Source organism: Solea solea, chromosome 7, assembly GCF_958295425.1.
Source record: "Solea solea chromosome 7, fSolSol10.1, whole genome shotgun sequence".
Classification (NCBI taxonomy): Eukaryota; Metazoa; Chordata; class Actinopteri; order Pleuronectiformes; family Soleidae; genus Solea; species Solea solea.
Window position 1 is genome coordinate 30068280 of NC_081140.1, and position 11381 is coordinate 30079660.

General features: G+C 42.4%; 1 protein-coding gene across 4 annotated transcripts; it reads right to left on the reverse strand.

Annotated features, from left to right (window-relative positions):
- Positions 1-944: 944 nt before the first annotated feature.
- Positions 945-11339, reverse strand: LOC131462626 (TRPM8 channel-associated factor homolog). 4 transcript variants are annotated; one of them, XM_058633997.1, is made up of 14 exons: positions 11240-11272; positions 9295-9379; positions 8440-8509; positions 7624-8289; positions 7159-7375; positions 6746-7037; positions 6330-6631; positions 6037-6211; positions 4802-4896; positions 4436-4646; positions 3998-4234; positions 3294-3517; positions 3046-3159; positions 945-2634 (listed from the first exon to the last, which is right to left on the reverse strand). In XM_058633997.1, the coding sequence occupies exons 4-14, from the start codon at positions 8268-8270 to the stop codon at positions 2392-2394; spliced, it is 2757 nt and encodes a 918-aa protein (XP_058489980.1). In that variant the 5' UTR covers positions 8271-8289; positions 8440-8509; positions 9295-9379; positions 11240-11272; the 3' UTR covers positions 945-2391. The 4 variants fall into 4 exon arrangements, with proteins under 4 accessions (XP_058489980.1, XP_058489983.1, XP_058489981.1 ...); XM_058634000.1 differs by having other exon boundaries at positions 9303-9379; positions 11240-11265; XM_058633998.1 differs by lacking the exon at positions 11240-11272 and adding an exon at positions 9794-9832.
- Positions 11340-11381: the final 42 nt, after the last annotated feature.

Sequence of the window (11381 nt, forward strand, 5' to 3'; positions counted from 1 at the left end):
CTTAAGTTTAATTATTCATTCATATTGTTCTAACCAGACCTGGTGTTCAGTGTAAACAGCCAGAACAAACTGGTTCCCTCTGATGTCAGGCGTTGTCTCAGTTCCTCCTCGTCTGAGCTGTCTACAATAAAATCTTTCAACTTAACTCGTCACTGACTCCAGAGGTTCCATCATTGGTCGTCTCATCTGATAATCCAAAATATCTGTATAATCTCTATAATATAATATAATATGTCATTTATTTATTAAACCTGTAGCTAATTCCATTGATCTAAAAGTATGTACTTTACACCTCATGAACTTACAGCCAGATATATTTATCTATTTCTCGTGCAAATGTAAATCAAATTTGAAATTGAAAACATTTATATTGTGCAAATGAATTATTATTATTATTCAATTTAATATTTGTGTATTTGGTATTGTTTTCCTCCTGTTTTCCCTTTTTCCTGGAGGGCGGAGCTTGAATGATTCACCAAAGCCTGTTCTCCATCCAATTCTCCTCCCTCTCTCCCTCTCTCTCTGCCTGTGTGTTGTCTGTCTTGTCTTTATTTTGTGTGCTTGTGTTTCTCCCACTTTACCTGTCGTCTCTGCTCACTCGCCCTCCCTTCCCTGTTCTCTTGATGAGCCTCATCCTGTTCACCTGTGTCGGATCTTCCACACCTGATTTCTGTTCTCCACTCACTGAGTTTATTTTATATTCCTGCTTTATTTTCTGATAGAAAATAAATAAGCTTTTCTTTATTTGCACCGAAACCTGCATTTGTTCTTTCTTCTTTTTAACTGTGCTTGTGTTAAAGAGCGAGAGAGTGGACGTTGACAATGTTTTCTCATGTCTGGACCAAGAAAAGTGCAAACTCTTTCTATAAATGCTCTCTGTACAGTCTCAGGGATTAAAGCCTTGATTGTTGAGGCAAAGCTTCATAAAGTCTGTGACTCACATGTCAATGAATTACACCAGTTTTTATTTTTGGAGAAAACATATGAAGAGTTACCGTCATGTGGGGGATAAAGTGGTGTGAATCAATATTACAAAGACACAGTAATCATAAACACTCCCACAAAACTGACATCATTACAAAACTCCACAAGAAACGTCTGTGTGAGTGCTATCAGGCTATCAGGCGAGTACTGGCTCTTCCTGGAGGACAATAAATGTCTATGTGACAATGTAAATGTAGTCAAATTCATCATTAAAAAGATAATGAGTGATAATGAGCCCATAGGAAAACACAGCATGACGTTGCCTGTGTTCAGAGCCTCGAGATAATGTTCGATACAAATACAATTGAATTGAATTGAAACATTCTTCTCTCGAGGTCTCAGGAAACAAATCCATGTAAATATACAGTAGAGTGCCAATGTCTTGAGTAGAGAGTAATAATAATTATAATAATAATACATTTTATTTGAAACACACTTTAGATTTGAAAGTGCTACAAAAACAGTCAAAAGGAGTTAAAAACAGGCGAGAGTAAAACAAGAAACAATAATTTGACAAGTTCTTTGGTGGGCGTTACCATGGATGCACAGCAGGATCCCAGACGCACTGTTTTCAATGTGTTGTCGTTTTTGGATGCTCTGGCTGACAATCCCACTGAGAAGCGTTACAATAATCCAGACTGGAGGAGACCGGTGACATCCTCCTGCTGCTCTGTGTGCTGTTATTAGCTTCACCAAACAGGTCTGTGTGTGTGTGTGTGAGCAGCATATATGGAACTTTCTGGGGATGAAGTTTATAAACCAAAGAAGGAATGATTTGACTTTGGTGGTGATTTGGATCTGGATTTGAGATTTTTAATCAAACAAATTCATCGGCAACGTTAGGGTTTGTGCCCATTGTATCTGAATTCTTTTTCTATGTGAGCCTCTGTTAGAGCGAATGGTCCAGTGTTTCCCTGTCATGCACCTGTCAGACATGCTGCTCCCCTGATATGAGTATGCAGTGTTCTGTGTATTGAAAGCCCAGTTTGCTTTAATAATAATAATTAATACATTTCCGCCGCCGACTAAAAACACATTTCTTCCGACTCTACATTGACTAAGACGATGACGACGACAAAAAAAAAACAACTTATATATCGCACTTATGACTAGCACTTCATAGTTTGGCTTACTTGAAGCTCTTGCTTACTTCTAGATCTTATTTGTACCCAAATGTTTAAATGCAGTTATTGTAAATCGCTTTGGATAAAAGCGTCTGCTAAATGACATGTAATGTAATGTAATGTAATGTAATGTAATGTAATATCGTTGCTTTGATGAAGGGAACGCCAGAAGTGTGCAAAGCTATCGTCAAAGCAAAAGGTGGCTACGCTGAAGAATCTAAAATATAACTATAACAGCAGTCATAAAACCCATCTCACTATACTTTACTCAGCATGCAGCATTTCAGTCATACTGGACCATGGGGTGGTCACTCCAAGACGGCAGGTTGGAGAGTTTCTCCTCTGTGGCTGTCTCGATCGGCCAACCCCAGGACTTAAAGAAAGGGGCCAGGTTCCTCCCCACAGTCTTGGAGAAGGTCTCAGCGTACAGGTTCATCTTTGGTTTGTTGCCTTTGGGAAAGTCGCTCATCTCGTGGTACGCAGTAAACACCTTCTTAAAGGCGTCCCAGCCAAACTTCTCCTGGAGCTGCATACAAAGAGAATGTTAGAAAATGCACCTGCAGCCACACATCAGCATGTTTTACATTCATACAGAAAGACACACATTTCAAGTGCACATGTTTGTGTTTTTTCTGTTTTGCTGGAGCTTTGTCAGTTTTCTTGCTTTGCTCTGTTACTCTGTGAGTGAGTGAGTGAGTGAGTGAGTGAGTGAGTGAGTGCATGCACCACAGCAGTCTAGGTCTATAGCAGCAGAACTCAGAGATGGTCCATGTTCCCTGTGATATCGTCTAATCTGTGCCAAAGATCAAATATGCGACACAAAAACTGGCCTAAGTGCTTGATCAGGGTTTCAGACTTTTATCCTTGTTATTATTATTATTGGCCTTCAAGGGTGTAACATGTTAGTGTGTGAGCAGAATGAAATACCCTGCATTACCTGCATATATGTTTCCAGGGCCACAAACATGCTCCACTTGCTCAGGTCCTTGCCTCCCTTCACATACTCTTGAATTCGTTTCTCTCGACCTTCCTGTCGCATGGCCGGGTGAGCCTGTGTGACAGAAGAGGATTGAAAAAATGTAATTAAAGCCGAGACCAACAAAGATGAACAAAAGATATTTGTGATGACACTAAAACATGAGTGATAATCTGCCATGAAAGTCAATATAAGCAGTTTTACTCCACCTTTTCCTTCTTGATCCCAAACACCTCTTCATGCACATACACTGACCACAGGTTACACGTGCACTCTGTGGTGTGTGATGGGAACTCCCAGCAGCCCCTTTGCTGGTTGTGACCCAGTTCATGGATGGGCCCCCACAGACCACTCTTCATGGCAAAGTCAATGCTGACCAGCTCAGCTGCTGTAGGCTTGTGCATCATGATAGGATAACCTGCATGCATCCATCCTGAGCACAGAGAAAAAAACATCCAGCAAATCAAAACACATTTATTCATCATCGTTTATTCACACATCCCCGGGGTGCACGACCCACTGATCCTCAGTCAAGCACGAGATGTAGTCGCCTTGACAACGGTAAATGAAACAGCGTCAGTCAGGTCAGCTCACAGAATCACATGTGCAAGTTCATTTTTATCTCATTTGCCTTTAATATAAACGAGGGCTGATTCCTCCATGAACTCCAATAATTAGAATACAAAACAAAAAAGTCAAGCCTCACGGGGGCAGTGATGCAGCAGCACGCGGCACACACACACACACACACACACAGAAGAAGAAGAAGAAGCGGAAACACAACACAACACAACACAACACAGAACGAGCTAACAGATGGTGCTTTTCCCATATACAGTTAGGGCTCAGCAAGGCTCCACTCGACATGGTTTGGTATGGTTTTCCATTACTATGTAAAGTGTTACCCACTCACCATGGGAAATCTGCACATCCGTCACGATGCGTTCTTTGTGCTTGAATTTGTGTGGTTTGGCTGCGAGGTCAGCGATGGCCTTCATGATGGTGTTCCAGTGCGCCGCCAACTCATCGGGGCGCTCCAGGTCCCGGACCACATCGGACGGCACCGTGAGGATGATGTTGTCAAACTCCAGCTCTGCCCAGGGCGAGGGAGCCGTGCGCAGCAAGGCCCATTCAGCTGCTGTTGTCACGCCTGAAGTCAACAGAAGGGGGCGGTGTTCAAAACAAACACGTCTATGATGCTTAAGGTTGTGCAGTAAGTACTTTTAGGTCTGTACTGATGTACACTGAAACTATTTGTAATTCATCACCAATGGGCCTGTAAAGTCCACAAGAAGAAGCCTCTTGGATTAAAGGTGCATCTGTATCTGCACCGTCACAGAGTCCGACTCACCACATTTGTAATACGGCGCAGGTACAGCCATCTGCACCACGATCTCTGCACCATTCACTTGTGTCTTCTTTGGGGTCACCAGGTAGATGAGCCCCCCCCACAGGTTCCACACCTGCATCATGTCTTTGTTGAGGGGAAATCGCTCATGAACACATGGGGCCCTCTTCAAATTGTCATGCTTCAGTGTGTCTGTCTGACAGCCGATCTGGATCTAAGGAACACAGGGGACATGAAGATTGGTCTGTAGAGGATCCATTTGAGTAGAGTTGGAGGTACTTTAGGAGGTGGATTCAATCTTACTGACATACTTATAGTAACAGCATCAGATCTGAACTCAGTTACTGTATTGCCTTGTTTGTAACTGACCTTCCATCCACTGTTGACCATCTCTGCTGGTATGGAAAGGTAGGTCTTCATACCAGGAGAGAGGTAGAGGCCTGTGCTGATCCACTCCACCCATCCTAACATAAACAGACATATGATATAGTTCACTGTATTCACTAAATATATGGATCTAATGCTGTGACACGTGCTGGGACACGTGCTGTAACCTCTAAATCAAGAGGAATGTCCATACATTCAAGCCATTGACACATATGTTCACACAGTGGTGATTAAGCCCATCCCACAGTGACATGAGTGACGTATGTCACAGCTGACAGACGCTAGGCTGAGGCACAGCAGCAACGTAGCACTTGCAAAGCAAGATGGAAGTGAATTCTTCTGGAGGGTGATGTGAGTTCAGCAGTGCCAGTGATGTAATTAGGAGTGCTGTCAAACCATTCAAATATTTCATCACGATTAATCGCATTAATGGCACATTTGTATCTATTCTAAATGTCCCTTGATTTCTTCGTGTCCCATTATTTCTTCTCATTTTAATGCTCTTATCAACATAGAAAAGTGGATCTGCTTTCTTTGTGCTAATGTTTTTTTTATTGAGACAATATCTCTGTCACCTGCATATTGTGACTTATTATTGTGACTTCAGGACTTGGATAAAATGATCCAGGCTGCGTTGGATACGGAGAAGCGCACAGCGCTCGCCATCCACTGGACTCTGGCCGGCTCGCAGCGTGCCTGTTGTTGTGTTTCTGGTCTAGTTAGATCCGGTGTGGTGTTGTAGTTTTTCGAACGTTACTAGTTGTTGCAACAGCAAGTGAAAAAAACGACAAAGTTTGCTCGGCCAAAAAAAGAGCGTTAATCTCATGATTAAAAAATTGCCGCCGTTAATAACACGTTTAACTGACAGCACTACTTTAAATCTAAAATGAAAGAAGTGGGTGTAGTCTCCTTAAAATGCCACTGGAACCTGTGACAGATGCTTTAGAAAAGATAAGGCTCAGTTTCCATCATGGTGCAGTTCCACTGCTCTATAATCATAATTGTTCAAAACTACCAACTACACACTACACTATTTTAATTTGAAACTGTAAAGTTTATTATTGTTAGTTGTTAGTATTTCATAGATGTTCTTTCTTGAACCTGTTTTAGGATCATCTTATATTAATGTATAAAGATTTCTTTTTTCATTGCAATATGAATTTCATGGTGCATCAAATGTTGAATGAAAGAAAAACAAAGTTGTATTTGTGTCTGACCTTCTGTGTGAACAGTGACCTTGATCTTGTGGTTGTAAACCACTGCCATCAGTGGGTTGTCCTTGATGAGGTAGGGGAGGAGGGCATCAGGATTTGGGCAAACCTTAAACAACTGTGATCCCACACTGAGAAGCACGTGGTCTTTGGGACTTTTCACAGGACACTTCTCATTCACCTGGAGAGAAAAACAAGATAATGACTATATTAAAACAGCGTTTGCTGGTTGGCAGTTGTCGTTGTTTTATTCATCATACACTGCTTTGGTGCGTCTCACTAAACGTAGCTGAAGTTACCTGTGGCATGCCTGACCTCATTACCACGTCAGTGAGAGTAGACAGAACCTGTGAATATTGGGAGCATTCGTGAGCATTCATGCTCAAGAAGGTCGCACAGTCCTTGCCCAGCTTTTGAAGATGTTTCTCCTGCTCCTGTGTGAGTTTATCCCCCTGTGCTACATGGCCAGCAAAGCAGTGTAGAAGGTGGCGAAAGTGGTAGTTGTCTTTGATGAACTGGCTTGGTTTAGGAGTCTTGTACAAACCTCCTCCAATCGTTTCTCCCAACAGACTCAATCCCATTTTGTTCAGGATCTTGTTCCCTGAAGGACATTAAAGCAAAACATGACATGTTTTTGATGTATAAAGCACTTCAGTACTGATCACCCTGTGTCCATATGTGATATTCTGTGTCGTATGATCATGAACTATCATACCTGGGAACTCTTTCAATGGGCTTTTCCCACCGTGTGTCTGTGCCCAGTACCAGGCGTGTCCACCGATGAGCAGGCCACCTCCCTCTGCCACAAAGTCCACGATGTCTTCCGCTTGATTGTCACTGTATGCTGTACACACAAACACACTCAGGTCCTTCTTGAATGTTGTCTTCTCACACTTTAATCCTGACTTGTTTAAACCCTTGAGGGCAGGATTATGGGCTACGCCGATCGTCCCTTGTCGGCCTTCATCCAACCAGTGAAGGACGTTATTCCAAAATGAACCGTGTTTCTGTAAGGAAAGAGATTATGTCAAAACATGAGTCAGCATCCTGATATAAAAGTGTAAATGATGAAAATTCTCACTCAACTTGACAAATAAAGGCAACGCCAATAAATAATGTAAACTCTACCTCTCCGCCGATAAATCCTTCATGTGATATCACAACGACCCTTCCCTGTCCGTAGTAAGCTCCTGCCAGGAACGTCTGTCCCTTTTCTGTGATTCCGATGGGAAAGGCGAGTGGACCGTGGACCAGAATGTCAGAAAACATAGCTCCGCCCTGAAAGTCAAACTCTGAAACGCCGTTCAGTAAGAACTCTAAGTCGTCCTCGAAATCCTTCCCAGTCCTGAGAGACGGAGAGAACAAGAACGAGAGATGACGTTAAATCATCTGATGATTTTGCTTCTGTGTGATATAAATACATTATTATTTTTCTTTATATGACATTGAGCAATAAAGTCCATAATAAGCAGTAAAGTTATATGACAGTTATATGATGTAATAAGCATGTTTTATTGGCTCAGATAAAAAATGTGTTACTTTGCAAACACTAACCTTTCTAAGTGTTCAATGACAGAGAAGTGTGATACTTACACCACAGACATCCAGGATGATGGGATGTGAGGATAGACAGGCAGGACCTCTTTCTCACCCTGATGATTAGAGAAGTAGATCCCTGCCACCCCCGAAACCTTGTTGCCTTCAAACTCAAGCAGCGTGTTCTTCTTCGGGTGACTCGCAGTCCAGCTCCACGCCTGTCCTGCTATCAGCACACCACCTCCAGCTTTCAGAAACGCCACCAGGTCCTTGTGGTCTGCACCCACAGTGTAGGCATCTGTCACATACACACCAACCTCTGGACATTCACTAAAAGCCCCCACCTCTTTGACTTGGAAGTGGGATTTGTTGAGGTTCTTAACAAGTGCCATTGCCTTTTTCTGGATCCCCACAGACTGGTTGTTGGACTGATCTCCTCTCAGCCAGGTCAGAGCATTCTCTACAAGAGCTGGAAAGGCTCTCAGGTAGCCCTCATGACCCAGAACTACAATCCTTCCCTTGCTGTGCAGAGACGCAGCCATCAGCACCTGGCCTTGGCTGTTCATCGCCAAAGGAAAGGCATGGTCTCCAATCAGAACCAGGTCACTGGGAACACCAGTGTCACGGAAGTCTAACTCTTTCAAACCCTTCATAAGCTGTGTGTAGGCTCCTTCATGCTGATTGTGGACGAACTGGAGTGACATGGTGACGAAGACTGGTGCTCTGAAAGTGTACAAAGAAGACGGAGGAGGGTACAGGCACAAAGTGAACATGTTTTATTTTAAGTTGTTAAATGTATGTCCATCATATTAAAACATCAAACGTTGCAAATTGTCCTACAAATAAAGAATTGATAAAGTTAGATTGTTTTACCTGAAAGTGAAACCGTCTTTTTCTTATATCATCAGACACTTAGACACTTTCCTCCCGGCAGCTCCAGTATCTGACAGCACAGATGAGATGAAATAAATGACAATGCAAAACAAGGAAGGTGATCATGCACAAGAAGAGGAGTGGCTTCAGTGCCACGCCCTGTCTGTGAACACTTCACTGGAGGAACACCCTGACTGAAACAAGGACATCAAACCGGTTGTTCCTGTTGTCACAATAAATGTCACGATGAGAGTATTGACACAAGATTTATGTGAAATTAAACTCACACGACATATTCATTAATAAAGAAAACACCATAACATCACTACTCTGTCCAAAACATGTAACGTTTATATATAAAAACAAAAGGTTTGGGCCTCATTCAAACCTAACAGCTCTTGCATGTGGACAACTTGAACTAAAACATGCATCCTGGATGCTTCTCAGGTGACTACAGGTGATCAGGTCACATGTCGCCGCCCTGCATCTAAATACACACCGTCTGTTTGACGAGAGCAAAGATGTTTCCATGTGTCAAAACTGGTCAAACTGCAGGTGATGTTTCTTTTATTATCATATTATTATTATTACGACTCGACAAACAAAAATAGTTCCACAACCGGACTGACTTACTGTTGCCTAGCAACAAACGTGATGAGAATATCCTGCACCCTACACTGGTTCTGTTCACTACTTTGACTCGTGTACATTTATCTGCATGTTTGCATTATTGTGAGTATTGAGAGTGTAAATGTGACATCATCGTGTTCTGCTCTTTGTTGATTTGTCTCCAGTAACTTTTTAATGAACTGTAACATGGATTTTTGTTCACGATCATCACGAGTGTCCACTCACTCACTCACTGATGTCACATGAACACAGGAGGACGTGTCTTTGTGCCGGGGTCCACACGAGTCACACGTGGAGAGTAGACGAGACACTGAAAGTTAAAAACAGAGACGTGTGAGTGTTCACACTATCGTCTGTTTACATGTGATAGAACGCAGCATGGACGCACACACACACAGCCTTTAGGGGGCCCTGAGCAGAATTTGATTTGGGGGCCCCCCTCCAACCACACGGAGTCACCTGTGCGACGACACCTGACGATTATTGACACACATGTCACATGTTACATTATCAATTGTATTAAATTGTATTAATATTTGATTATGAACTACTGTCCCCCTGGGATCAGATGCATAATTATGGACCTCCCTATTTGTTCAAGAGTGGCTGCATACGGTAAAGGGGTCTGGGGGGTGGGGCATAGTGTGATTTTAAAAGGGAAATGAGGAGGGGGAAAAAAACCTTTTGTGGTAACGGAGAGAATGTTAGAGCGATTTTTTTTTACCGAAGAAGAGGCTGAATTTACTCTGTAGCGAGCATGTTTCCCTGCAGCCTGCTGTGTCCTCCCCACTTCCACAAACACGTCCACTGCCTCACACACGCAACATCAAAGTCCACCATTGACTTTTATCTCTTCGTCTGGCTAGAGCTAACGTTTCAGCTGACGCTCTCTAACTGAGAAGGAAGTCGAACCTTTCACTGTCTACACTGCACCACTAACTCATGCAATCAACCTCCTCTCTGTCACTTAAGCTTAGAGGAACCCAGTGGAGTTGTTGTAGGATGAGGGTGATGTGGTGGATGAGGGGGGTCTGGTTCTGGTTCTGGTTCTGGTGGTGATGCAGCAGCTGAATTCTGGACCAGTTGAAGTTTATGGAGGGATTTGTGAGGGAGCCCAGAGAGGAGAGAGTTACAGCAAGTTGAAGTTGTATGGGGGGTGAGGGAAGGGGCGGAGTCGATTCATATTGTGAAGATTGGAATGACAGTGAGCTGTCGAGGATGACACCCAGACTCTTAACCTGAGGGGAGGGAGAAACAGTGGAGCTGTCGACCATCGACCAAATAAATAACAGTAACAAGTGTTTTCTTGTGGTCTAACAAATGTGTTCAGCAGCATACATTATTTGGTGACAGTCGCTCTGTGGTAGAGTGAAGCATCCTTCCAACTTGCAGGTTGCGGGTTCAATTCCCATCTCTGCCAGTCCACGTCCTGATGTGTCCTTGGGCAAGACAGTTAACCCCACGTTACTCCTGACATGTTGTTTGCTTTATAATTTTATTCATATTTCTAGAGATGCAAGATATTGGACTTTTCATTGATAAGTGAAATGCTGAGCAGGAGTTATAACGAGATATAAGACATTCATTTTCTTCATTGTGCAAAAATAATAGTTGAAGAAGGCACATGCTTATTTCGATCAGGTAGCAGCTTATTCTTCTTACTGATGTCGTCATTGTCTATTCGCCAATACATTTCAAATAGAATATCGGATGATACTGATATTGCCATGATCTCTAAATATTTCATATTAGTATTTTTTTAATCGATTTTAAATATCTCCTCTGTTGATTTCATTAGATTATAAAAGCACTACAGTAAACTGAATACATTAATTTAAAACATCCTAAATGTGTGTTGTTTTGTACTTTCGTTTTATATATAAATATATAAATAAATACACAGACTCACGGCACGTTCATAAACATTATTAAAATGGACAGATCGAACTTACACATGTAACTAAAATAGTACACAGATAAACCTTTAGCCAAAACAGCTCAATTAAAACCTTAAAATTAAAAACTTGATCAGTTTTCCATATTTCCTCACTTCCTTTTCTTCTTGAGTGGACGCAACACATTAACTCCTCGAAACCGTTTAAATGAAACAGACGTAACATTAAAAGTAACATTTGAGGACAAACGGATCATTTAAAAACGTGTACTTTACCTTTACTTTAGACAGACTTCCGCTTCTATGGAGCTTCACACTGGAGCTAAACTGTGGGATGGATCCCGGAAAAGTCAGCCCGGAACTGTCGACAGCAGCGGGTTTCTGACCGAGCGTATTTTTTCAAAGGACCACGCGTGCA

Bases quoted from the DNA above. Each gene is read 5' to 3' on its own strand.
- LOC131462626 (XM_058633999.1), bottom strand. From the start codon at position 8,270: ATGTCACTCCAGTTCGTCCACAATCAGCATGAAGGAGCCTACACACAG. The intron at 6,632-6,745 runs GTATGATAGTTC...AATGTCCTTCAG, and splicing joins CCCATTGAAAGAGTTCCCAG to GGAACAAGATCCTGAACAAA. The intron at 4,647-4,801 runs GTCAGTTACAAA...TGTGTTCCTTAG, and splicing joins TGGTCAACAGTGGATGGAAG to ATCCAGATCGGCTGTCAGAC.